Source organism: Pipistrellus hanaki, assembly GCF_964339955.1.
Source record: "Pipistrellus hanaki genome assembly, chromosome: 18".
In the NCBI taxonomy this organism is placed as follows: Eukaryota; Metazoa; Chordata; class Mammalia; order Chiroptera; family Vespertilionidae; genus Pipistrellus; species Pipistrellus hanaki.
Window position 1 is genome coordinate 39,980,694 of NC_140520.1, and position 27,785 is coordinate 40,008,478.

The window sequence follows — 27,785 nt, forward strand, 5'->3', positions numbered from 1 at the left end:
GAAAATTTAATTGTACAACAGGCTGTTCCTAAAGTATTAACCAAAATTTCTATTGGTAGTCCATTTCATGGTAAAATTGTTTAACATACAATAAACCCTGAAGCAGTCATAGTTTTTGTACAAAAAATTAAAATTTAAGTTATCAAAACAGCATTATAAAAATTTTTTCCAAAAGCCTCCTAATAATTAAATAGAAAAAAGGGGGATAGTGGAAAATACCATGTAAGAAAAAATGTCCTGTAAGTAAATTACATCTAGAAAAATTTTTCTTCTTTTGAAAACCAATTTTCATTTGTAATGATAACAGTAAGACAGCCATGAAAAACACACATAGTACCACAATAAGTCAAAGAAAAATTGTTTGGGCAAAAAATTAAAAGTATCCCAAGTAAAATTTATAGAAAAAGATTCCTTTATTAATTTTGGTCGAGATATGTTTGTATATTTTCAGAAAACTCCAAGACCATGTGGGTTCCTGCAACAGAGGAATTAGCAGGAATGCTCGAGCCATGAAGACAGGAGGAAAAACAGACCAGAGATGGAAGATGCTGACGACGCCTTGCCATACTAGCAGTCGGCAGATGTGCGTCGCTGCAGGTTGTCCAGGACCAAACCAGAGGTCGGACCTGCATTGCCACTATTTTTCCACCATTGCTGACATGGACTCAGAACTGTTGGACATTAAAATTTGGACTTAAAAAAACTGTTTGACATTGAATCTGGGATTCAAAAACTGTTGGCCCAGAAGGAAACTTACTGCAGACTGATTTCATTTGACTCTCAGCATTGCTTGTTTCATTTTTTGTTTATTTCTAGTCTACATATACAAAATTTTTTAAGGAAAGAAAACGGGGGAGATGCTGGAAACCAAATCAGTTCCACTGAAAAAGAGATATTGACAGGAAGCCAGGAAGGCTGGTCAAAAACCTTAATTGCTCTAACCTTTAGTTGAGATTTTGTTAGCTGAAGCAGAATCTACAAGTTTCTGTTATTTCCTGCCTAAGGGCTATATGTAAGTTTCTGTTTATGTTGCTTGTGGGGCTACTTCCCTTGACCTGTTAGAGCTACATCAAGATATACTTGCTCTGCGACAGGCCCCCCAGCTGGATACTTCCATAGCCGAAGTGGCCAGACAAATGGTTGAAGGATTTCAGGCTCGATTTCCCTCGCTAAGTGATTGGCAACATGGGTTGGGGGCCCTCCTGAGCCTGGCAGGGATAGTTTTATTAGGAATGCTGCTGCTCCCTTTTGCTATCCGATTGCTGGCTAGAGACGTAGCAGCTCTTAAGATAGCAATGCATAAACTGCATTTGCTTTCCAAACCCAAGGAATTAGAAGTTATACATAGAGTCTAGCCTTAATTAATAGAAAAGGGGGAGCTGTGGGAAGCCGTGTTCCGTGGGGCCCAAGGGCAAGGATGGAGCATAGGGTAGGGACGCCTACCTGCTCTCCTACAGGGGATTGAGCGCAGGGTAGGGACGCCTACCTGCTCTCCCCTAAGCCTTCAGGGTCAACCAAGGACAGGGCAGACCATAGCCCCATTGTTAGAGAGTGCGCGTGATGCACGACTTATCTGGATGTTCTCAGCTAGGCTGTTCTCAATGATATCTAACCAGACGCTTGCTCTATGTATCTTTTCCAAGAATGTCTTGAGGGGCTGACGAGCGGCCTTGTCCTGGGAAAGGGGCACTTGGAGAAATGCCCAGAAAAGCCTCATAAATGTACGCTTGCAACTAATAAAGTTGCTGCAGTCTTGAGCTGCAGTCCTCCCAACCCCATCCTGTCTCTTATCTTTCTTTCTCAGCCTCACCCCCTCATTCAGGTTATCTGGTCGATCAGCCGGCAGGTTCCGGCACCTCTGAACTGAAAAAGACTCAAGTGGAAGCTACCAACTCCATCCTCGGATGTCAGCTGAGCCAGAGAGGTACAACTATTATTACAAGACCAATGGTCTTTGCAGGTCATGACTGCAGAACAAACTAAGCGAACATGAGAGAACCAGACCACACGTTACACATGGTTCGTGGGAATTTGGTGACGAGCTGGGATAATCCGGCGTGGAATAGGAGTTTTACTTGGACAATGTCCACATTTAACAAGGAAGTGCAGCCAGCAGTGCCTTCACCTTAGTCACCTGGAAACTACCGAGGGGGGACTTCAGAAGGGAGGCTTAGCACTTCAGCAGAGGCACTGACCCGGGACTGCTGCTGGGTGGCTGTTTGGCCCGAGGCTGTAATGCTAACAGGATCCACTGGGTGTCACCCAACAGTGCAGAAAGCGACAGGAGGCCTAATCCTATCTAATAAAGAGGGAATATGCTAATTGACCACCACTCCATCACAAAGATGGCTGCACCCACAGCTGCGGCCAAGTTCCCACAAGAAGCCTTAATGAGCAACCAGCACAACCTGAGGCTATGCCCTCCCCCACCCGGCAGGGCTTGACAGGGGACCTCAAGGTGCGCTTCCCATCCTGGTGCTGGGCTAGGGGACCTCAGGCTGCTCCCCCGCCCCAGCGCCAGGCCGGGAGAACTGAGGCCACGCCCCCCACCAGGTGGGGCTTGACAAGGGACCTCAAGGTGCACCCCCAGTGCTGGGTGGGGGGAACTCAGGCCACACCCCTGCCTGATGGGGCTTGACAGAGGACCTAAAGGCATACCCCTGGCCCTGAGCTGGGCTGGGGGACCTCAGGCCACGCCCCCCCCCATCCTGGTACCAGGCTAGGCAACCTGAGGCTACACCCCCTGCCTGGAAGGGCTTGACAAGGGTGGGACTGGCCAGGTCTGGATCTAGCCCAATGAGGGGGTGGGGGGAGTTTTTGTATGGGTCTCATGCAATTTTGAAGTGCATGTGGGTGGGCAGGGACTTGATTCTGGGTCCTGTGGTGAGGAAGGTTTTCATGTACATTTTACTAATTTTCTTTCATCTCTGACACTTTTCTTACAGAGAAAGGGCAAATAGCAATATTTAATTATTTCCTCTAATTAATCCCCTTTTAATGTGCATGGATTTCATGCACCAGGTCACGAGTTAGAACTAAAAGTGATAATGTGCCCTCCTGAGGGGAGGGGAGGGGAGACGAGTTCTCTCCTGCAGACTCAGTGGAACTGCACATTGGTAAATATCCGTGAGGGATCATTTGACAATGTTAAAATTGTTAAAACTCCTGTCCCGCAAATTAACTTCTAGTCTATCCCACAGATATAGTCAGATATGTGCATAAGGGTGTAGATGTGAGAACCGTCATTGCAGCACAATTTCAAACAGGAAACATTCAGAAACCTCAGTAAGTCCATCAACCTTCAGGAAGAGATTTCTGGACCCCTATGTTGGGCTTAGGGTCCCTCCTCTGTGCTTCTAAGCACCTCAGCATCCCTGTCTTACAGCCTCTGGTAATGAAAGAATCTGCTGTGTCTGCCTCTCTCTCATCCTGCACGTCAGTTAGCTGGGGCTCTGGAGGCCCGTGACCCCACGGGATGAAGCACAGAGGTGTGCATGAGGCTGGTGCTGGGGAAGAGCAGGGCCCTGGCAGCCACAGCACAGGGAGAAGGGGCTCCATGTGCCATGCCAGGAAGCCTGGAGGATGGATTTAACCCAGAGGACGATTCACTTCTCTGGGGGAAAGTCCTAAGGTAAACCCCAACGTGCTCCCTCTTTCCGTACAGTCTAGATCAGAACCTGAGACTTGGTAATGCATCATCACAAGCCCAAAAGGCAGCCAAAATGGGGATACAAAGAAGCCCCAAATGAAAGAACAACAGAATTCTCCAGAAGAGCTAAATGAAGTGGAAATTAAAAGTTTATCAGATGCCAAAACCGGTTTGGCTCAGTGGATAGAGCTTCAGCCTGCGGACTGAAGGGTCCCAGGTTCGATTCTGCTCAAAGGCATGTACCTTGGTTGTGGGCACATCCCAAGTGGGGAGTGTGCAGGAGGCAGCTGATTGATGTTTCTATCTCATCGATGTTTCTAACTCTCTCTCTCCTTTCCTCTCAGTAAAAAAATCAATAAAATATATATTTTTTTAAAAGTTTATCAGACATAGAGTTCAGAATAATGATGACAAAGATGCTAAATAGAATGAGAAAAGTGTTGATAACTGTGAAGAATGACACAGCGTGAATAAAAATGACAATGGAAGGGATACACAGCAGATAAGGGGAAGCTGAGGATCGGATCAATGAATTACAAGATGGGTAGAAAAAAAATCACACATCCAAAGAACCCAAAAGGAAAAACAGTTAAAAAACAGGAGGACAAGTAAGGAGAGGAGGACAGTAAGGGGGCTGTAGGACAATGTGCGATGTGAAATTGCTGGCATTATAAGATAGCCAGAAGAGGCAGAAAGGGAGAAAGGGACAGAGAACATGTTTGAAGAAATAATGGCAGAAAACTTCCCTAACCTGGAGGAGGAAAATGTCACACAAGTTCAGGAGGCACAGAGAGTTCCAAGCAAGAAGAACCCAAACAGGCCCACGCCCCGACACATCATCATTAAAATGCCAAAAATTAAAGGCAAAGAGAGAATCTTAAAGGCAGCAAGAAAAAAGCAAACTGTTACCTACAAAGGAGCTCCCATAAGGCCATCAGCTGATTTCTCATCAGAAACTCTACAGGCCAGAAGGGAATGGCATGAAATACTCAAGGTAATGGAAATCAAGGATCTGAAGAGCGTCGGCTTGGGGACTGAAGGGACCCGGGTTCGATTCCGGTCAAGGGCATATACCTTGGTTGCGGGCATATCCCCAGTAGGGGGTGTGCAAGAGGCAGCTGATCGATGACTCTCTCTCATTGATTTTTCTAACTCTCTATCTCTCTCCCTTCCTCTCTGTACAAAATCAATAAAATATTAAAAAAAAAAAAAGGATCTGAGACCAAGACTACTATATCCAGCAAAGCTATCACTCAAAATCGATGATGAAATAAACAGCTTCCCAGGCAAAAAACAAAAACAAAACAAACAAACAAAAAAAAAACCCACTAAAGGAGTTCATCACCAACAAACCAGCATTACAAGAAATGCTAAAGAGACTGCTGTAGCCCTAGCTGGTTTGGCTTCGTGGATAGAATGTTAGCCTGCAGACTGAAGGGTCCTGGATTTGATTCTGGTCAAGGGCACATGCCAAAGTTGTGGGCTTGATCCCCAGTGAGAGACATGCAGGAGGCAGCCAGTCACTGATTCTCTCTCATTGATGCTTCCAACTTTCTTTCCCTCTCCCTTCTTCTCTGAAATCAATAAAATTATATTTTAAAAAATAATAACAAATAAAGGGACTGCTGTGATTAGATAAATAAATAGAGAAACATAGGCATACAGAATTAAAATGGCAATAAATAAGTATCTATTAATAATAACCTTAAATATAAATGGATTAAAAGCTCCAATCAAAAGGCATAGGGTAGATGAATGGATACAAAAACATGATCTAACTATATGCTGCCTACAAGAGACCCACCGCAGAACAAAAGACTCACACAGGATGAAAGTGAAGGGATCGGGGAAAAAATTTCCATGCAAATGGAAAAGAAAAAAGCTGGAGTAGCAATACTCATATCCAACAAAACAGACTTCAAAATGACAGCCATCACAAGAGACACACAGGGCACTACATAGAACTAAAGGGATCAATCCAATAAGAGGATGTAACCCTGGTAAATACATATGCACCCACTATAGGAGCACCTAATATATATATTAAAAAAAAAACTTCTAGAGAACTTTAAGGGAGAGATCTACAACAATATAGTCAAGTAGGGGCTTTAACAACCCACTGACTTCACTGTACAGATCTTCCAGACAAAAAATTAACAAGGAAACAGAGACTCTAAGGATACAGTGGAACAGAAGGATTTAGTAGACATTTATAGAACATTTCACCCCAACACAGCAGAATATACATTCTTCTCAAATGCACATTGAACATTCACAAAAATAGACCACATGCTAGGACACAAAACAAGTCTCTACAAGTTCAAGAAGATTGAAATTATAACCAGCATCTTCTCAGATCACAGTGGAATGAAATTAGAAATCATCTACAGTAAAAACAGTAAACCCCATGGTGGCTAAATAGCATGTTATTAAATAATGAATAGATTATCAATGAGATCAAGAAAGAAAGAAAAATTTTCCTGGAAACAAATGAAAATGAACACACAACAACCCAAAATATCTGGGACCCAGCAAAAGCTGTTCTGAGAGGAAAGTTCATAGCACTATAGGCATACCTCTAAAAACAAACAAAAAAACAAGAGAAATTAATAATAAACTATTTAACCCTACAACTGAAAGAACTAGAAAGAGAACAAGAAAAGCACAGAGTAAGTAAAAGGAAGGAAATGGTAAAGATTATAGAAGAAATAAATGAAATAGAGACTAAATAAAATGCAAAAGATTCATGAAACCAAGATCTTTGAAAGGATAAATTAGGTTGATGAACTGTTAACCAGACTAATAAAGAAACAAAGAGAGAAGACCCAAATAAAATCCGAAATGAAAGTGTAACCACTGACACCACAAAAATACAAAGGATTGGAAAAAAATACTATGAACAACTGTATGCCAACAAGCTGGACAATGTGGGTGAAATGGTCAAATTCCTAGTAAAATGCAACCTCCCAAAACTGAATCAGGAAGAAGCAGAAAACGTGAATAGTCCAATAACAACGAATGTAATAGATGCAGTAATCAAAAATTCTCAGTGAACAAAAGGCAGATTCCGGACAGCTTCACAGGGGAGTTTTACCAAACGTCCAAAGAAGAACTGACACCTATCCTCCTCAAACTGTTCCAGAAAATCCAAGAGAAAGGAATACTCCAAGATCTTTTAATAAGGCCAGCATCATCCTGATTCCAAAACCAGATGAAGACTCTACCAAGAAACAGAATTACAGGCCAGTATCCCTGATGAACGTAGATGCTAAAATCCTCAACAAAATATTAGCAAATCGGATCCAGCAATATATTAAAAAGATTATTCACCATGACTAAGTGGGATTTATTCCAGGGATGCAAGCTGTACAATATGCACAAATCAATAATAACAGTTAGTTACCTACAATACAAGGGAGCACCTATATTATTGTCAGCTGATTTTTCAACAGAAACTATGTAGGCCAGATGGGAGTGGCAAGAAATATTCAAAGTGATAAATAGCAAGAACCTACAACCAACCCAGCAAAGCTATCATTCAGAATTGAAGGGCAGATAAAGAGCTTCACAGATAAGAAAAAGCTAAAGGAGTTCATCACCACCAAACTAGTATTATATGAAATGTTGAAAGGTATTCTCTAAGAAGAGGAAGAAGAAGGTAAAGATAAACATTATGAACAACAAATACATATCATCAACAAGTGAATCAAAAATCAAGTAAATAAAATATCTGATGAACAGAATAAACTGGTGAATATAATAGAATCAGAGGCATAGAAAGGGAGTGGACTGACAATTCTCTGGGGAAAAGGGGTGTGGAGATGTGGGAAGAGACTAGACAAAAATCGTACACCGCCGAAGCTGGTTTGGCTCATTGGTAGAGTGTCGGTCTGCGGACTGAAAGGTCCCAGGTTCGATTCCGGTCAAGGGCATGTACATTGGTTGCGGGCACATCCCTGGTGGGAGGTGTGCAGGAGGCAGCTGGTCGATGTTTCTCTCTCATCGATGTTTCTAGCTCTCTATCTCTCTCCCTTCCTCTCTGTAAAAAATCAATAAAATATATTTAAAAAAAATAAAATAAAATAAAATAAATAAAAATAAAAAATCGTACACCTATGAGTGAGGACAGTGGGGGGGAGGGTAAGGACAGAGGGTGGGGTGGGAACTGGGTAGAGGGGAGCTATGGGAGGAAAAAGAGGAACAATTGTAATAATCTGAACAATAAAGATTTATTAAATCCTCAACAAAATATTAGCAAATCACATCCAGCAATATATTAAAAAGATCATATACCATGACCAAGTGGGATTTATTCCAGGGATGCAAGGCTGGTACATCAAGTTAAGGGCAAATAGGCTGGCAGGGGAGCAGTAAGGCATCAAATCAATATGCGCAAATCAATAAACGTGATACATCACATAAACAAATTGAGAGACAAAAATCACATGCTCATATCAACAGACACAGAAAAAGCATTCAACAAAATCCAACACCCATCCTACCTAATAAAAAAGTAATATGCAAATTAACCATCACTCTGCTACACCAACAAGCCATGCCCACCAGCCACACCCATCAGCCAATCAGAGTGAGTATGCAAATAAACCCTACCAAGATGGCTACAGCCTCAGAAAGCAGCAGGGAGGCTTGGGTTTTCCAGGCAATGGAGGAAGCCACGCTTTCCGCCTGCCCTTGCTCCCCAAGATTCCACTCAAGGTTACAAAGTTTCAGTTATAGAAGGTAAATAAATGCAAACAGAAGTGGTGGCAGCCATGGAGCTAGAAAGAGCGGGAGGCTAGGGTTGCCCCTGTCAATGGAACCCAGCTGGCCCAGGCCTCCACTTAAGGCTACAAGTTTCAATTATAGAAGATACATAAATTCCAGATACCAGGGCCTCCGCTTGGGTCATGGGGGGGGGGGGGGGAGGAGGAGGCTTGGCTGGCCTGAAAACCACCACAGGCCCCTTGCCCAGGCCGCCCCACACCCCAAGGGAACCCCCACCCTGATCTGGGACACCCTTCAGGACAAACAAGCTGGCCCCCACCCATGCACCAGGCCTCTATCCTATCTAATAAAAGAATAATATGCAGATTGACCATCACTCCAACACACAATATGGCTGCCCCCATGTGGTCAAAGATGGCTGCCCCCATGTGGACACAAGATGGCCTCCACAAGATGGCCAGCAGGGGAGAGGAGTTGGGAGGCCTGTAGTTAGGGGTGACCAAGCTGGCAGAGGAGAGAAGTTGGGGGCAAACAGGCTGGCAGGGGAACAGTTAGACATCAATCAGGCTGGCAGAGGAGTGGTTAGGGGGTGATCACACTGGCAAGCAAAAGTGGTTAGGAGCAATCAGGAAGGCAGGCAGGCGAGCAGTTGGGAGTCAGCAGTCCTGGATTGTGAAAGGGATGTCCGACTGCCCGTTTAGACCCGATCCTGATGGGATTGGGCCTAAACGGGCAGTTGGACATCCCTCGAGGGGTACCAGATTGGAGAGGGTACAGGCTGTGCTGAGGGACACCCTCCCACCCCCGTGCATGAATTTCATGCACCGGGCCTCTAGTCCTATATATTGTAATAAAGATGTAATATGCAAATAGTTGTTACACAGTGAAGCGTAACGACCAACCATGTAACAACCAGATCACTGATCAGCAGGAGGGTGGAGCAGCAAGCTACAAGCTGGCTGTGGCGAGCTAGAGGATGGGGCAGGGCAGCAAGCTGAGGGCGGGGCGGGAGCTACACGGAGGGGGCAGGGCAGCAAGCTGAGGGGGGGCAGGAGCTACAGGCGGGGGCAGGGCAGCAAGCTGAGGGCAGGGCAGGAGCTACAGGAGGGTGCAGGGCAAAAAAGAGCAGGGGGAGCTCAGGAGGGCAGGGCAAAAGAGAGCAGGGGGAGCTCAGGAGGGCGGCAGCAAACTACTGGCTACAAGCAGGAGGCAGAGAGCTACAGGAGAGGGAAGGGCAGCAAGCTATGAAGAGGGGAGGGGGAGAGGAGCAGGGGGAGCTACAGGGAAAGGGAGGGCAGGGCAGCAGGCAGAGAGCTACTAGAGGGCAGCAGCAAGCTCCTGGCGAGATACTGGCACACTAAATTGTGCACAGGGCTACTAGTTTTTTATAAAAACCCTCAGCAAAGTGGGAATAGAGGAAGCATATCTCAACAGGATAAAGGCCATATATGACAAACCTACAGCCAATATAATATTCAAGGGGCAAATACTAGAACCATTCCCCTAAGAACAGGAACAAAACAGGGATGTCTGCTTTCACCACTCTTATGCAACACTAGAGCCCCGGTGCACCCCCCCCCCCATGCACTGGTGGGCGGCATGGCCTGCGGGGATTAGCCCGCTGTGAGAGCACCACTCATCCCGGTCATCCAAGTGGCCCTCCACTGTGGAGCACACTGACCACCAGGAGGAAGCTCCTGCATTGAGCGTCTGTGCCCCCTGGTAGTCAGTGTGCATCAGAGCGACTGGTTGACCGGTCATCTGCTTGTTCCGCCATTTGGTCACTGGGCTTTTATATCCTATACTAGAGGCCTGGTGCATGAAATTTGTCCCTCAGCCCAGCCTGCACCCTCTTCCATCCGGGACCCCGCTAAACTGGCAGTCAGACATCCCTTTTGCAATTCAGGACCAGGCTCCTAACCACTCACCTGCCTGCCTGCCTAATGCCCTCAACGGCCCTCCCCTGACAGCCTGGGCACCACCAACAGCCCTCTCCTACTGGCCTGGCCATCCCCAACTGCCCTCCCCTGCTGGCCTGGTTGCCCCCAAGTGCCCTCCCCTCACAGCCTGGGGGGCACACGGCTGCCTGAGTTCCGGGCCTGGCAGCTGCTTTGGCTTTGTCCAGATGGACATCTGGATGGACATCCAGAAGAAGTCCATTCCTAATTAGTATATTACCCATTTATTACTATAGACTAGTGGTCCAGTGCATGAAATTCATGCACATTAAAAGGGAATTAATTAGAGGAAATATTTTAATGTTGCTATTTTCCTTTCTCTATGATAAGAAGTGTCAGAGATGAAAGAAAATTAGTAAAATGTATATGAAAATCTCCCTCCTGTCAATCTAGGGCATGCTGCAGGACCTAGAGTCAAGTCCCCGCCCACCACCCACATGTGATTCAAAAATGCAGGAGACCCAGACCCAGCCAGCCCCACACCCATTAAGCCCCTCCAGGTGGGGGGGCGCAGCCTCAGGTCCCCCAGCCTGGCACCTAGTGGGGGTGCATTCTCAGGTCCCCCATTAAGCCCTACCAGGCAGAAGATGTGCCCTGAGTTCCCCTGTCAAGCTCTGTCAGGCAGGGGCGCAGCCTGAGGTCCCCCAGCCTGGTACTGGGGGACACGGCCTGAGTCTCCTGGCCTGATGATTGGACTGGGGATGCAGCCTGAAGTCCCTGTCAAGCCCTCAGGGCAAGGGGCATGGCATGAGGTCCCTTGCACCGGCCAGGAGCCATGCAGCCTCAGGTCCCTGCTGTTCGATGTTACGGCGTCCTGGCTAATTTGCATATCTCTCTATTATTAGATAGATAATAAAAGCGTAATATGCAAATCAACCAATCAGCAGAACAACCAGTTGCTATGACACATGCTGACCACCAAAGAGCAGATGCTCAATACAGGAGTTGCCCCCTGGTGGTCAGTGCGCTCCCATAGGGATCGGGCCTAAGCCATCAGTTGGATATCCCCCAAGGGCTCCCTCAGTAAGGGCACAGGCCGGGCTGAGGAAACCCCCTCCCACCCTCACCCCTCACCAGTGCACGAATGTAGTGCACCAGGCTTCTAGTATATAGATAATATGGGAAGTCCTAGCCACAGCAATCAGACAAAAAGAAATAAAAGGCATCCAAATTGGAAAAATAGGAAGTAAAACTCTCATTATTTTCAGACAACTTGATACTGTACATAGAAATCCCTGAAGACTCCATAAAAAAACTACTAGATTTTTTAAATCTAGTAGTTTAAATGAATTTGGCAATGTAGCAGAATACAAAATCAACATCCAAAAATCAATGGCTTTTTTATACACCAATAATTAATTCTCAAAAAGAAAAATAAACAAACAATCCCATTTACCATTACAACAAAAAAATTAAGATACAATACATAGGAATAAACTTAAGCAAGGAAGTAAAAGACCTATACTTGGAAAACTACAGGACGTTATAAAAAGAGATAGAGGAAGATATAAACAAGTGGAAGAATATACCGTGTTCATGGATTGGTAGACTCAACATCATTAAAATGTCCATACTACCCAAAGCAGTCAACAGATTCAATGCAATCCCTATTAAAATACCAACGGCATATTTCATAGATCTAGAACAAATACTCCAAAAATTTAAATGAACAAAAAGAACGACACTGAAGAGCCGCAGCAATCTTGAGAAAGATGAACAAACTTGGAAGAGTCACAATATCAGATTTCAAGTTATACTACAAAACCAACATAATTGAAACAGCCTAGTACTGGCACAGGAACAGTCATATACATAGATCAATGGACCAGAAGAGAGACCCTACAAATCGAACCAAGCCATTATGCCCAATTAATATTTGACAGAGGAGGAAAGACAGTCTCTTCACTAAATAAATGAGACTATGTCAAAATGAAAAGCTTCTGCGCAGCAAAAGAAACTATTAATAAAACGAAAGGGGAGCCCCCTTTATGGGAGAACATATTTGGCAATGATACATCTGATAAAGGGTTAATATCCAAAATATATGAGGAACTCATACAACTAACAACAGGAAGACAAACAATCCAATTAACAAATGGGCAAAGGACCTAAATAGTCACTTCTCCAAAGGGGACATACAGATGTCCAGGAACATATGAGAAAATGCTCAAAGTCCCTGATCATCAGAGAGATGGCTACCATCAACAAATCTACAAATGACAAGTGCTGGTGAGGATGTGGAGAAAAGGGTACCCTAGTACACTGCTAGTGGGAATGCAATTATGGTGCAGCCATTATGGAAAACAGTGTGGAGTTTCCTCAAAACATTAAATATGGAACTGCCATGTGACCCAGTGATCCCACTTTTAGGAATATATCTTAAGAAACCCGAAACACCCATCAGAAAGAATGGATGCACCCCTATGTTCATAGCAGCACAAGTTACAACAGCTGAGATCTGAAAACAGCCCTCGTGCCCATCAGCAGACGAGTGGATAAAAAGCTGTGGGACATTTACATCAAGGAATACTGTGCAGCAGGAAGAAGGACCTCTCACCCTTTGAGACAGCATGGAGGGGCCTGGAGAGTACTATGCTAAGGGAAATAAGTCAAAGAAATACATGTATCACATGATCTCACTCACATGTGGAATCTAATGAGCAAAATAAACTGATGAACGGAGTGGATCCAGAAACATGGAAGCATGGAACAGAGGTGGAATCTTGGAGGGAAGGTGGGGAGGGTGGGGTGGTGGGAGGTAGTCAACCAAGGACCTTGTATGCATGTACGCATGGCCCCTGGGCACAGACAGTGGGGCGGTGATAGCCCGGGGTGAAGGGGGGCTGGAGGAGGAGATAGAGGAAAAAAGGAGACATATGTAATACTTTCAATAATGAAGATTTTTTAAAATTTAAAATAAATAAATAAATAAAAGAAATTGAGGTTTGAGGAACACGGAACGAGGGAGTGAGGCTAACAGCAGAGGGGACTTGCCAGGCCCTTCTGCTCTCCGGTGGAGGACATTGGCTTCCTTGTCTGCTGCCTGGTATGGACACCCTCCCTCTGTGGGGCCGGACACAGAGCTGATCAGAGAAGCAGACAGAAGCAGCTTCTTCCCGGCTCCCAGCCTGGTGCTGCCATCCTTGCGCCGGGCCTGGCTTGTCTACCAGGTGCCTCTTGGAACCTCAGACAGGATGGGGAGCACGGCCAGCAAGTGCAGGTCTTGCTGGGAGGCCGAGGTCTGTGAGAGCTTAGACAGGGTGACCAGAGGGCACCCCATCACTCCACCCCGTACACAGAAAAGTTGGGTCAGAAGTACTTTCATTCTCACCCACCAGTCTTCATTGCCCCCCTCCCCCCATCTTCAGTTCCAATTGGACCCAGGAAGGACACACTAGCTCTCCTCTGAGGGTCTAGTTCACTTTTTCGATGTCTTACAAAATGACAACTGATTCTTTTTATTCCCTGAGACCCTCTGGTTGCTAGGCCTCTTAGTGCTGATGCTGGAGGAGGGGTGGCCGAGCCTCAGGGCAGACAGCCTGGAGGAAGGTGTGGAGTGGGGCTGCAGGCGCTCCTGGGAGCAGGCTCTCAGAGGTGAGACGTGTCTGTGCAGGGAAGCTGGGAATCAGAACACAAATCCCCGGACACCCAGAACCTCAGAGCCGGACGGACCCCAGGGCCTGGACAGACCTCTCAGGCATAAATAAGCAAGTGCTCACTGAGAACAGTGTGTTTGATGCTTCGCTTCTAATTAGAAGCCAGCACCTCCTCCAGGAGGCGCACCGGTGCCCAGGAAGGACATATATATATATATCAGTGACCTGGTGCACAAAATTCATGTACAGGGGGTGGGGGTCCCTCAGCCCATCCTGCACCCTCTCCAATCTGGGACCACTCGAAGGATGTCTGACTGCTTCTCACAATCTGGAACTGCTGGCTCCTAACCACTCGCCTGCCTGCCTGCCTGCATGATCGCCCCAACCCTTCTGCCTGCCTGATTGCCCCTAATTGCTATCCTACCAGCCTGATTGGCCCTAACTGCTCCCCTGATGATCTAACCATCCCTAACCACCTCTGCCTCACTCCGCACCCAGGACCCAGGATTCCCTCCTCCAGCCAGCTGCAGGCACCCAGGACCTGGGCCGACTTCACCCGGGCTGGCCGAAACCACACAGGCGCTGGCGCCCGGAACCACAGGGCAGGTGGCTTATCCCTCTCCCGGGCCAAGGCACAGCTGCCCTGTGGCCTGCAAGGACCGTGAGGCCAGCAGCTTGTCCCTCTCCTGGGCCACAGCCTGGCTGGTCCCCATTCCTCTCTTATGAGCTCATTTGTGCCTGGATAGTCTCATTCCTCTCTCCCCAGTGTTGAGTGTCTGAGCTTTTACTGCATGATGGTGTGAGGGTGTAGTGACCATTTGCATATTAGCTCTTTATTATATAGGACTAAGGGCCCTAGTGCACGAATTCGTGCACCTTGAAAAGAACTGTGGGCCATGAGGCTGCTGTGGGCACAGGAGTGGGTCTTGGCCCATCCTCCACACATACCCAGCCCCTCTGCCACGAATCCCAGTCCTGTCTGCTGGCAGCCCCGCTCCCATGCACTGATGGCCCTGAGTACTGATGGCACAGGCCCCCGCTCACACCCACTGATGGCACAGAGCAACTGGGGCCAGCACCGTCAGCAGGTGCAAGCAGATGGGGCGGGCAGCAGGTGTAAGAGGCAGCTGCTGGTCCTGATCGCCCCTCAGGAGCAGGGGGAGGTGGAGAAGCCCCAAGGGGCAATCGGCCCACACCAGCTGACAGCTCTAAGCGACTGGGACCAGGCCAGGCACCAGAAGGTGCAAGTGGTGGCTGCAGAAGATGGCTGGTTGACCAGGTCTAATTAGCATATTACCCTTTTATTACCGTAGTATGGATATTGGTATGGGTGTGTGTGTGTGTGTGTGTGTGTGTGTGTGTGAAGCTCACGGGTGAAGGGCATGGACCTTCCCTGCAGGGAATGCACGCTCCCATAGGCAGACAGGGATGCGTTAGAATTAGCATTGTTAGTTATCTGTAAGTACAACTTGACCCTCTCATGTCCCGAGGCTGTGTCCTCCGTGCCCTTGTGGGCTATGGGGGGTAGGGGTGGGGGGCTCATGGGAAGCTGGGGCCTGAACTCCCTGAAAGAACCCAGGCCCCTCCTCCGGGCTCAGAGGGAGGCCGTGGTGAAGCAGCTCCAATGTGCAGTGGAGAGGGAATCTGCCGAATCATCCGCCCACAGGCTTTATGTGCTTCTGGAAACCACAGCAACACCAAGGCCGAGCAGAAGGCTCTGCAGGACCCCAGGTGCGGTGCGGGGGGCGAGGCGGGGGGGCGGGGGACGGAGGCGATGGGCTGGCCGGAGGGGGCGGCGCCTCTCAGCTCCCCGCGCGGGTCTCCGGGGCCTCCGCCCGGGGGGCCTGCGGGGTCCCCGGTGCGGCAGGGGGCTCGGGGGAGGCCTGCGGGCCGCTCAGCCCCAGGACCACGCGGCTCAGCAGGGCTTTGAGCAGCCGGATTTCTCGGAGCAGCAGGTCTACCTCGGGCTTCAGGGCCCCGGTGGCGGGGTTCGGGGGCGTCTTCGGGGCGCAGGCAGCCGGCGCGGCGTCGGGGGCTCGGCCTGCGGGGGCCCGCGGCCCGGCCGAGGCGGCATCAGGGGCGGAGGTGACCGACAGAGCCGACGTGGGTGGCAGGGGCTTCCGGAAGGAAAGCGGCTGGTTCCCGGGCGCCGGGGGCTCGGCCTTCGGGCCCTGGGCGGTGGCAGCTGGGTCGCTGGGCGGCCCTGCGGATGCACACGGGGTGGGGGGGGGGGGGAGGGGTAAGGAGGGGAGATGGATAAGAGAGGGGCGTGGAGGGGTGGGGCGGGGCGGGGCGGGGGGGCGGGGGGGGTAAGAGGGGAAATGGATAAGAGAGGGGCGTGGAGGGGTGGGGCGGGGAGGGTAAGGGGGGGTAAGGGGGGAGATGGATAAGAGAGGGGCGTGGAGGGGGGGCGGGGGGGTAAGGGGGGAAGATGGATAAGAGAGGGGCGTGGAGGGGTGGGGCGGGGCGGGGGGAGTAGGGGGCCCGCTCACCGCGTCCCGGCAGCCGGGGCCCCGCGCTGCGCTTGCGGACGCTGCGGGAGGCCGTGGCCGCCTCGCACCAGTGCGCCTCCAGCTCGCCGGCGTCGTCCGCGGGAGGCCGGTACTCGGGCGCCCAGTCGAAGCGGCGCACCAGGCGGCGGTGCTTGTAGAAGGCGAACTGCAGCCGCACCGCGCGCCGCCGCGGGTGCAGGCGCGTCTCGCAGCGGAGCACCGGCCCGCCGGCCCCCGCGCCCGCGCTCAGCTCGGGCGCCGCGAACAGCTCTGTGGGGGGCGGGGCGTGAGGCCGGGGCCGGGTCCCCCCAGACGCCTCCCCCTCCGGCCCCCGAGGACGCCTCCCCGCGACCCCCTGCGACCCCTCTCCGGCCCCGAGGGCGCCTCCCTCTCCGGCCCCCTGCGCCCTCCTCTCCGGCCCCCCGCGCCCCCCTCTCCAGCCCCCGAGGGCGCCCCCCTCTCCTGCCCCAGGACGCCTCGCCCGGGAGCTCAGCGCGGGAAGGACAAGCTCCTGAGGGGCGGCCGCGCAGCCACGAGGGAGGGACCCAGCGCGGCCTCGGCCCGGGGAGGGGCTCTGTGCCCGCCGCGCCCCGGCCCCGCAGGGTCGCCCCACTGCCCGGCCCCTGTGGACCTGCACGGCACCAGAGCCGGTGTGGTGGGTGAGGGGCCGCCTCCACGTGGGCTGCGGGCCCAGCGCCTCAGCCGCGGAGCCGGAGAGGAAAGCCACGTGGTTAGCAGAGACATCCGCTCCTCCTTCCCCACCAGATTCCGACCCTGAGCTTCCCTTCCGAGCCCGGTCCGCCCACCTCGCACGGTGCACCCACTCTCACGGTGCGCCCACTCTCACCGTGCGCCCACTCTCACCGTGCGCCCACTCTCACCGTGCGCCCACTCTCACCGTGCGCCCACTCTCACCGTGCGCCCACTCTCACCGTGCGCCCACTCTCACCGTGCGCCCACTCTCACCGTGCGCCCACTCTCACCGTGCGCCCACTCACGTGGTGCACCTACTCTCACGGTGCACCCACCTCGCACGGTGCGCCCACTCTCACGGTGCGCCCACTCTCACGGTGCGCCCACTCTCACGGTCCATTCACTCGCGCGGTGCACCCACCCTCACGGTGCGCCCGCTCTCACGGTGCGCCCATTCTCACCGTGCACCCACCTTGCACGGTGACGGCCACGGGCGCGGAGAACATGGGCGCGCTCTCCAGCGGGAGGCGCATGGTGCCGGAGCACTGGTAGCGCCCGCTGTCGGCCGCGCGCGCCTGCGGCACTGTGTAGTTGGCCGCGGAGCCGGAGGGGCGCAGGGCGCGGCCGTCGCGGTAGTAGTGCAGCCGGTGCACCGCCTGGTCGTACCAGCCGCGGCAGCGCAGCACCAGCGGCTCGCCCTCGAACACCGCGGCGTAGGGTGCTTGCAGGATCAGCCAGTCTGCGAGGCACAGGACGGGGCTCCGGGACCGCCCGGCCCTCCGCCTCCGCCGCCACCGCCCTGCCCCGCAGCCGCCACCCCCTGAGCGCCCCGGCCAGGCCCGCCTGTGGCGGCTGCGGGGGGATAAGGGGGAGGGGAAGCAGGTGGCCGCTGGGCTCCAGCCTCGGAGAGGAGTGCCCAGGCTGCTTTCCCCGGGCGGCTGGGTGCCCTCCCGCCGGTCCTGCCCCCTGTCCTCCCCCCCCCACCCCGTAGGCTCCTGCCCCCTCCCCACCCCCCGCAGGCTTCTGCCCCCCCCACCCCCCGCGGCTCCTGCCCTCCCGCCGGTCCTGCCCCCTGCCCGCCCCCCGCCGGTCCTGCGGGCTGGGAGCCCGGGCCTGTGTTCGCACTGAGGGAACCGACAGGCCAGCTCTGGCTGCGCATGTCCATTTGCCACCCCTGCGGCAGGAGGCTGAGGGCACCTGGGGGACCGGCGAGCCTGACTGCATCCAGTGCCCCGTGCCCCCCTTTCCTGTCCCAACGGGAGTGCCCAGTGCCCCTCCACAGGATGGCCAGTACCCCAGGCGCCTGTGCCCCCCCGGGGGGCACACACTCACCGTTGGATACAGAGAGGTGGACGGGGTCGCTGACGGGTGCCCCCCGCGTCTGGCACCGGTACACCCCTGGGGTCTGCACCTCGATGCTCCTCCCGTGAGAGGGCAGCAGCAGGTGGCCCAAGTACCAGAGGGTGCTGATGGGCCGCAGCTCCACCACCAGGGGGTGGTACCCGTCACACCGCAGCGTCACCCGCTCCCCCTTGAAGATGGTGGTCCAGGGAGGGCGCAGAGACAGGGTGGGCTTCTCCAGGGCCACTGGGGGGGCAGTGCGGAAGGGGGTGAAGGCGAGGTGCCCACAGGTGTGCTCGGAGGTGGGGAGTCTCGGGAAGCCGCCCGGTCAGCCCTCATCCCTGGCCCAGCCTCCGGGAGCCCCGGCCGTCAGCGCCAGGCCTAAGCCGTGGGCCAGCGGCCACGGACGGTGTGGGTGGGAAAGAGCTCCCAGAACAGTCCGGGGCCCACGCAGCTCACTGGGCTGGGGTCCAAGTGTGAACACGGGGCGCGGGGGGCGTAGGACTCACCAGCGTGTCCACTGCTGGGCGCTGCGCAGCAGGAGAGAGGGAAGGCAGAGGGAGGACGGAGCTGTGAGGGGGCCAGGGACTCTCCGGAGGTCTCAGAGGAGCCCGGCCCTGGCTTTCTCCCGCCGCTTCACCCTCCAAGATGGTGGACTGCTTGGAGTTGAGGATTGCAAATCCCCCACCACACACACGCTCCCCCCCCCCCCATCCCCTGCTCCCATGGACTCACCCAGCAGCAGGAGGGCTGCCAGCGGCCACATGACGGAGCTGGTGCGCCTGCCCGGAGCTGGAGACGCGAGGGGGGCGGGGTGCTGCCCACTGAGCTCCTCGCTCCTGGAGACGGACCGCTGTGCGTCAGCCTCGGGGCCACCAGGCAGGCACCTCCTCTCAGGCCAGCCCCACGGCCTCTGGAGAACCCGCTGAGCACAGCCTGCCCTGCCGCCCAGCCCCCAGCCATCCCTCTCCCCCCTCCCCCGCCAACTGCCCCCTGGGCTTCAGGTGGAAGACACCCTCACGCCTCCGGTCCCCGGGCCTTCTCCGCGGCCCCAGCACAGACCTCAGCGTGAGGTGTGAGGTTGGCATGAAGTGCCCTCCCGGGTCACACCTCCCACAGGTGAGCAGACAGCAGCCAGGCCTCCAGTGTGCCATCAGGAAATGTAATGTGTCCACTCTTCTCTCCCTCCCGAACCCCAAACCCTCAGAAGTTAGAAAAGCTTCTCCTACCCACCGCCGAGCCTCGCCTGTGGCACCTCCACTCACCGGGGCCTCCTTCCTTCTGTCCTTTCGGGCACCCCCAGGCACGCCCACAGCTCCCTCCCCACGCCCACAGCTCCCCTCCCCATTCCCACAGCACCCTCCCCACGCCCACAGCACCCTCCCCACGCCCACAGCTCCCTCCCCACACCCACAGCACCCTCCCCACACCCGCGGCACCCCTCCCCACACCCACAGCTCCCTCCCCACGCCCACAGCTCCCTCCCCACGCCCACAGCACCCTCCCCACGCCCACAGCTCCCTCCCCACACCCACAGCACCCTCCCCACGCCCGCGGCACCCCTCCCCACACCCACAGCTCCCTCCCCACGCCCACAGCTCCCTCCCCACGCCCACAGCTCCCTGCCCACGCCCACAGCACCCTCCCCACGCCCGCGGCACCCCTCCCCACTCCCACAGCACCCTCCCCACTCCCACAGCTCCCTCCCCACGCCCGCGGCACCCCTCCCCACGCCCACAGCACCCTCCCCATACCCACAGCACCCCTCCCCATGCCCACAGCACCCCTTCTCATGCCCACAGCACCCTCCCCACGCCCACAGCACCCCTCTCCATGCCCGCAGCACCCTCCTCACGCCCACAGCACCCCTCCCCATGCCTGCAGCACCCCTGCCCATGCCCGCGGCACCCTCACCTGAAGCAGAGAAGCCACTGCCTGGGCCCCTCTGGTCTGACCTCCACTTCTTTCTGAGCCACGTGACCTGTGCTGAGCAGCCAGCGGGCAGCCTGGGTCTGTGTAAATACTTAATGGATTTTCCACCGGATAGTATGTCTCCAGGCCCCTCTCCGGACTGCAGCGGGGGCACCTCCCTCCCTGGGGACTCCGGCAGGAAAGGATGATCCCACATCAGCTCGGAGAAGGTGGTCCCTTCCCCTCTGGCTGGGGACGGCAGAGCCCCTCTGAGCATTCCCTCCTTCCTCCTCGAGGTGCAGTCCTGGCAGCAGTGCAGCTGCCTCTTGGAGAATGCGCTGGGACTGCCTGCTTTGGATCGCACCCCGATCCCACCTGCTCCTCCCTCTGGGCCGGTGGGCGCCCGCATCCCGCAGCTCTGCAGAGCTGACTCCTGCCAGGGCCTTCTCTATGACAGAACGTGACACTGTCAGCCGTGCCTCGTCCACACCAGCTGGCATCTCAGCCTCTTCACCGAATTCCACAAGAAAAGCCACAAAGCGTGCAATCTTCCCCCAAAGCTCCCAGGGTCCCTGGCCGGGCTCATGTCACACGGTGCTCGGAGTCTGACTTGAAAAATCCACCCTTCCCAACATTTCTTTATTCTTCGCTCCTTCCACATCCCCCGCCCCACCCCACCCCTGCATCCAGGACTTGGCCCCGAATGTCTAACTCTCCACCCCGTGCCTCACAGAAACGTATCCATTACCACGGTTACCCAGCAGCTACTGGAAGCCTACCGCGTCCGAATTCCTGGACAGGAGGCGCCAGCCCCTGACACAGCCGCCCACGTGGGCCGAGCTCCGCTCACAGGTCCAGCCGGGTCCCTTCCCCGTTTCTTTTCTTTTGTTCTTTTTTAATGATCACAGAGAGAAACTTCGGTTTGTTGTTCTACTTATCCATGCATTCATTGGTGGGTTCTCATGTGTGCCCTGACGGGCATCAAACCCAAAACCTGGGGCGACGCTCAATCAACTGAGCTACCCTGGCCTGGGCCCCTGCCCTGGTTTCCCGGGGCAGGTCCGGGCGGGGCAGACGCACCTTCTGTGCCGCACCGTGGGTCCAACTAGCACAGAACCGTCAACCGTGGGCACAGAGGCAGGAAGTGGGCGGGCGGCTCGGGTTGGGAGCCGGGCTGGGTGTGCTGCAGGGGGACTCTGCCCAGGGGCTGCTGGGAGCCTGCCGGGCGGGCGCTGTCCCAGCCTGAGCGCCACAGCAGCCGTCCCAGCACCGGGAAGTGTGGTTCTGTCCCCGAGAGAGTGTTGCCAGCTTTGAAAGGAGAACAGTTCCCGGACGACACCCTTGCTGCCCCGGCGAGCGCTGCCACGGAGGCCCGAGCCCAGGGCGCCGGGGGCCTGTGGGCTGCTGGAGAGGCAGCGCCGCTGACCGCGGGCCTAACAGCCACAGGAGGAGAGGCAGGAAGGCCGGCCTCTAACTGTTGCTGAGTGAGGCTGGGCTGGGGAGCGAGTGGAAGAGGCACAGCCCCCCTCGGACACCAAGCGTCCATGAGGCCGGGGTTCCGCTCCTCACTATTGAGGTTCGGGGCCAGAGAACCTGCTCTGTGTTATAGGCTGTTAGCAGCACCCCTGTGTTCTACTTACTAGACCAGTGTTTCCCAACCTTCTCTCATGATGAGAATCACCTGGTGGAGTTGTTAAAACACAGATTCCTGAATCCCAACTAAGAAGTGCTAAACTAGAATTTTTGAGAACATATAGGTAAAATTGCATACCTAACTTAGTGCTCTGTATATAACATCTGTGTTAGAGCACTAGTTAAGTATACAATTTTACCTATATGTTCCCAAAAATTCTAGTTTAGCACTTCTTAGTTGGGATTCAGGAATCTGTGTTTTAACAACTCCACCAGGTGATTCTCATCATGAGAGAAGGTTGGGAAACACTGTACTAGACCACAGAAGCACCCCCCAAACTGACAACTCAAGTGTCCCTGGGCAGGTGGGGGTGGTCCCATCAAGACTGCCCCCCAGCCCGTCTGCTTGCTTCTCTGGCCCGGGCTCTGTCTGAGCAGCAGGGGGCGCCGTGGGGGCTGAGGAAATTGGATGCCAGGTTGAGGGGGCACGCAGTTACCCACGCTCACCTGCCTCCGACTCTAACAAGACTGGAAACCTGGAGGAGCTCTGGCGCATGTGCAGGACAGAAAGAGGAGACGGGAGAGCTCCTTTATTGGGTGCTGGCAGCACTGCAGGGGCCCTGCTCACACCTGCTTGGCGGGGCCCTTCCTGGTCTCCGGCTTCAGGTGGCCAGACAGGTCCCTCAGCTCCATGACCAGGTGGCCGAGGAGCACCCGCACATCCTGCATCTGTCTGAGGAGAAGGCCCATCCGGTGCTGCAGGTGGGGGTTGGAGGCCTGCAGGGGAGAGGGGGGGCCTGGGCCCCCTGAGGAAGGGCTGGACGGTGGAGGCAAAGGTCTGGGCAGCTCCGCAGCAGGCATTCCTGGAGCCACGGATTTCGGAGGAGCGGGGTTCAAGGCAGGTGGTGCACCAGAGCGCGAGGGACCTGGGTATGGGGTGGGGAACACACATACAGTGAACCCGGAAGCCTGGCTCTAGCCGCCGCCCCTCCCCCAGCATTCTTTCCTGCGCTCTGACTGCACTGAGGGGCCCAGGGCAGTGGAGACTCAAGGACCCCGTGTCCATCCTGGCTCACGTCCCAAACCCGTCAGCAGTGAGGCTGGTCAGTGAGGCTGGTCGGAGGGCGGTGGGTGAACCTCATGGACCCTCCCCATTCCCTGCATGTGGGGGGCACCTGCCCTGAGGACAGTACGCAGCCTCCTCTGGGCATGGCCTTCCAGGAGCTTCTTCCGGCAGCCTGCCCTGCTCGCTCCGTGCATGAGCCACTCCCGCCCGCCAGCCTCCCGTCCCTCCCCTGATTCCTGCGACGGGGCTCCCCGGCTCCCCAGACTCCTCTTGTGTGTTTCACTCCAGAAGCAGCCTGAACCAACACGGGGCTCCCGGTCCCTGTTGGGAGCATCATTTGTGAGCAGCAGCTGCGGAGCTGACTTCGGTGAGGTGTCCCTGGTCTAGGGAGGAGTCCCTGTCAGTATGCTCACCGTCCCCAGGGATCCGGCTCCTGGCTGCGGCCCCTGCTGTGTCCCTGTGAATCTGCTCACACAGCCCCACAGGGGCCACCGTTCTGCCCCCACCTTCCACCCAGGAGCCAACACGCCCACGCACCCTGCACGCTGATCTCCAGCCGGGGGCTCCTTTTCCACACGTGGTTGTCCTCGGTGACGGCCTCACACCAGTAGGAGCCAGAGTGGGCCTCTGAGGCTGCGGGGACCTGCAGCTCCGGGGACAGGCCACGGCCACGCACAGCCCGGCCCCCCTTGTAGAAGGAGAAGAGGAGGCGGGTGGCTGACCTCTGCAGGGGCAGCTTTGTCTGGCAGCTCAAGGTCACGGCACTGCCCTCTTGGGGCAAGGGCGAGGGTATGGCTCTGAGCACAGGAGCTGGAAACAGTTCTGGGAGAGACAAGAAGGAAGAGCTCAGCCTGGGGCCCTGGAGGGGGGGGAGGTGCTCACACTCTCCCTGGGGAAGGAGCCATCTCAGGAGAGTTCCATCTGACCCTTTCAGTCCCATCTTCACTGGCCTGGACTGGAGCTGATCTAGTGATGGGGCGTCTGACAATCATCGACCAGGACTCGTGGGATAGAGGGGTCCCGGGACTCGGAGGGCCGAGGGGCTGGCGCGTCTGCCCTCCGTGAGGAGGCTGGTCTCTGTGCCCCCGGCTCTGCCCCAGCGACTCTGCCCCAGCCCTCACCTTGGACGGTGACCGCCACGGAGGATGCCGTTTCTGGGCTCCCAGGACCAGGGCTCCGGAAGACGGCGCTGCAGTGGTAATGCCCGCTGTCCGCCTCTCGAACCACGGCGATGGTGAATTCCCTGTGGGGCCCGGGGGCACCCAGGGCGGAGCCATCTCGGTAGAAGGTGACCTGGGTCAGTGGCCAGCCTCGCCAGGCCTGGCAGCGCAGAGCCAGAGGGTCCCCTTCAAAGATGGGAGTGGCCGGGCCTTGGAGGATCAGCCAGTCTGTGGCCCAGAGCAAGAGCTGAGTCACCCACTGCCTGCGTGACAGCCTCCGTGCAGCCCACAGGGGACCCTCAGCTCTCTGAGGGCCCGGGAGCTCTCACCCCAACAACTTCTCTAGGGCCTGGGCCGGGGTGCACCGGGGCTGTGGGCTGAGGAGACGGACGGGAGCTGTCACCCGCGGCCCGTTTCCTGCGGCGCCTTCCGGAGGGGTCTGGGCTGAAGGGGGAGCTCTGGGAAGTGGGGGTGGACCTTCCCAGGACCTTACCATAGGACACGACCAGACGGAGCGGTCGGCTGAACGTGTAGCCCTTGGCCTGGAAGTCCACTTCCCCAGAGCCCCTGTCATCCCCAGGGTGGCAGGTGCTGTCCCCGGTGCTGACAGGGCCCTCACACTGCAGGGTCTCAGAACTGGCGGCTGAGGAGGGCGTGGCCCCAGAGGAGCCAGGAAACGGTGCTGAGACTTGGAGAAGGAGAGCAGAAACGGCCCTCCAGCAGGTGCCTCCTCCTCCCCCTCCTCCACCTAAGGAATCTCCCTTTTTAGAAAGGTCTTTAGACGCCAAAACCTTTTCCCCAGGTACCCACAGGGTCTCTCAGAGGGTCTCTGACGTGGCTCACTGGCTTGCAGGTGCTCAGTGAATGACTGGTTTGGGGAGGAGGCAGGGAAGAGCGTGGCCAAAGGGTGGACTCACCCGCGTGACAGCCAGCTGCTGTGGGCACGGAACCAGAGGCCCCGCCATCGGCCCGAGCGGCAGTCACAGCACGGGAGGGGAGGGAGAGGTCAGTTCTGACCCCCGCTGGGGCATCACCTGCCGGAAGCCCGGCTCTTCCTCACACCCTCGGTTTCATCATCACAAAGCTCCCAGGTGTGAGCCTGCACCCCGAGTTTCTACATCTTTAAGAAATGGGCTTTGAAACCCCGATTAACTCACCAACGTTTAAAAGGGGTTGGAATGCAGCAAGGAAGTTCTGTCTGTCTGAGTCCAAAATCTCGCCGTTCTCTCCCCTGCTTCTTAGCTCAGGCCAGGAGATTCCATTCCCCCACCTCCACCCGCCTTGGCCCTCCCTGGCCCTGGCGCCTCCCAAAGGCCCACACTCCCCCTTGACCTTGTCACTTCTCTCAGCGAGGCCCCTCCCCCTTCCTGGTTTCCATCTGTCCACGCTGTTGGTCTGGTCCGTCAGGCCCAGGTGCCATCCTCAGAGCCTCTGCCCCTCTGCCCCGCCTGGCTGCCCTCTCGGTTCCTCACCCGGTTCCTCACTCGGTTCCTCACCCGCGCCACACACACACACACACACACACACACACACACACACGCTCTCCGCTGCTTCTTTCACACAAACCCTGCCGGGGCTGCCAGACACTCCCCTCAGAGCACGCCGGAGGCATCGCCACTCCCTGTTGTGAATAAGAAAACCAAGCCCAGAGATAGAAAGGGACTTATTCAAAGAAACACCCTCAGTGGGAGAGGCGTGGAGACCAGAATGTCTGAATCCCGTCGGAGCTCTGGCCACACGCTGGCCACCCAGGGCTGGCTCTGTGTTGAGTGAAACGATCAAGGACATTACTATGGGGACCTCACAGGTGCAAGAACTCAGAGACATAAAACGAGGTTGAAAGACAAAGGAAAGGCCTGGTCCCTCAGGTTTGGTGGATGGCACAGGCGGGTGCACACCAGGTCTCCTCAGGAGGAGGCGCCAGGCAGCCTGCGCAGAGGCTCCAGGACAGCTCCTGGGGCAGGGCCGCCTTGCCCAGGGTTTGGATGCTCGGAGTTTGTGAGCGAGAGGGGAACGGGCATGGGTGCTCTTTTCAGCAGACGGAGTGGAGTGAGCAAAGCGAGGACACAGGTTAGAGAGCAGTGGGAGAGGGAGTGAACCGAAGCAACTGGGGTTTGCTGGAGCGCCACCTGCTCAGGGAGCCCGGAGGTCACAGAGGCTACCTGGGGCCAGGCGGGCCGCGTGCGGAACTATTTCAAGGACACAGGCTGAGACCAGGCACTCAGGAGGTCAGGGCCCGGCCCAGGCAGAAATGACAAGGCTTGTCCTAGCATGGCGTTCCTTATGCTCCAGGGACAGCGGTAACTGGTTGTCTGCAGAGCACGGGCGGAAGGGAACAGCTTGTCCACCAGCCTGTCTGCATGTCTGGTGGGAGGGGGATGGAGAGAGACAGGAGGGGAGGGTCGGTCGGCACGGCCACCTGTGCTGGGAGACCTGGAGACACGCCGGTGGGTGTGTCCTGTTCGAGGCCAGGCTTTTGAATGTGACGCTCAGGCACAGGCCTGGGGCTGGAGATGCGATTCAGGACTCAGATCTCAGATCTCAGCTGTCCCGGGGAAGACAAAACCGACAAATAACCTGCTGGGGAGAGCACAGTAGGGAGGCTGCAGGAAGGGGAACAGGAGGGAGGCTGTGGGAAGGGGAACAGGAGGGAGGCTTCGGGGAGGGGAACAGGAGGGAGGCTGCGGGGAGGGGAACAGGAGGGAGGCTGCGGGGAGGGGAACAGGAGGGAGGCTGCAGGACGGGGGAGTGATGTCTGGGGGCAGGGAGGGGGAACACCAGATGGAATGCATGACAGCGAAGCCCACCAGGGTAGGAACTACAATGCGGGAAGGCCCCTGAGACCAGATGTTGCCACCGGGCCGCCGTGGCAGCCAGACTGTGAGCACCAGAGCAGGGAGGCATCCGCGGCTTTGGTGCAAAAAGGAAGAACAGAGTTGAGATCCTTGCCGCAGAGGCTCTGTGGCCCCGGGGCTGGGGGCAGGAGATGCTGGGCGGTTTTCCTGTCAGTCCCGCACTTCACACCGCCAGCCCCGCCTCCTCGGAGGCCTGAGAAGGTCCAGGCTCCTTCCCGCCGGCCTCCCGCAGGCCACCCGTGCCACCGCTCAGGCTTACTCACCCAGCAGCACCTGGGCTGCCCAGAGCACAGCAGGCAAGCAGTAGCCCAGCTCCATGGTGACCGTGTGAAGGTCTCCAGGCCTCACACCCCGAACCTCGTCAACACGAAACCTCTCAAATTAGAAAAGAGGAAGTAAGTCTAACTGTCTCCTCTTCAGCTCTGATTGGCTTCACCCTTCAGGTCCCAGGTCAGCTGCGTGGAGGGCTGGGAAATGGGGGCGCTCCATCGCTCCTGGTCCCTGTGGGCTCAGGGAGCTTCCAGAGCTCATGCTGTCTGACATGTCCCTCGGCCTCCTGCTCCTGTGGGGGAGGGTCCTGCCTCCTGCTCCAGCTCCTGACTAGCCCTTGCTGGTGTTGCTCATTGGTTAGAGGATCAGTCTGCACACTGAGAGTCCCCGCCCCCTGCACCTGCGGCGGAGGCTGACAATCAGCCAACAGAGGCAGA

At 55.5% G+C, this 27,785-nt stretch overlaps 2 protein-coding genes across 6 annotated transcripts; both read right to left on the bottom strand.

Moving 5' to 3' along the window:
• Positions 1–15,669: 15,669 nt before the first annotated feature.
• On the bottom strand, positions 15,670–22,616 carry FCRLB (Fc receptor like B). Of its 2 annotated transcripts, none has more exons than XM_084867123.1 (8): positions 22,505–22,616; positions 20,369–20,466; positions 19,190–19,293; positions 18,964–18,984; positions 18,446–18,700; positions 17,586–17,852; positions 16,421–16,690; positions 15,670–16,131 (listed from the first exon to the last, which is right to left on the bottom strand). In XM_084867123.1, the coding sequence occupies exons 3-8, from the start codon at positions 19,218–19,220 to the stop codon at positions 15,731–15,733; spliced, it is 1,245 nt and encodes a 414-aa protein (XP_084723249.1). In that variant the 5' UTR covers positions 19,221–19,293; positions 20,369–20,466; positions 22,505–22,616; the 3' UTR covers positions 15,670–15,730. The 2 variants fall into 2 exon arrangements, with proteins under 2 accessions (XP_084723249.1, XP_084723248.1); XM_084867122.1 differs by lacking the exon at positions 22,505–22,616 and adding an exon at positions 22,308–22,425 and having other exon boundaries at positions 20,369–22,000.
• Positions 22,573–27,635, bottom strand: FCRLA (Fc receptor like A). Of its 4 annotated transcripts, none has more exons than XM_084867130.1 (5): positions 27,342–27,635; positions 24,717–24,866; positions 24,185–24,409; positions 23,601–23,885; positions 22,573–22,923 (listed from the first exon to the last, which is right to left on the bottom strand). In XM_084867130.1, the coding sequence occupies exons 1-5, from the start codon at positions 27,394–27,396 to the stop codon at positions 22,622–22,624; spliced, it is 1,017 nt and encodes a 338-aa protein (XP_084723256.1). In that variant the 5' UTR covers positions 27,397–27,635; the 3' UTR covers positions 22,573–22,621. The 4 variants fall into 4 exon arrangements, with proteins under 4 accessions (XP_084723256.1, XP_084723255.1, XP_084723254.1 ...); XM_084867129.1 differs by having other exon boundaries at positions 24,185–24,451; XM_084867128.1 differs by having other exon boundaries at positions 24,717–24,911.
• Positions 27,636–27,785: the final 150 nt, after the last annotated feature.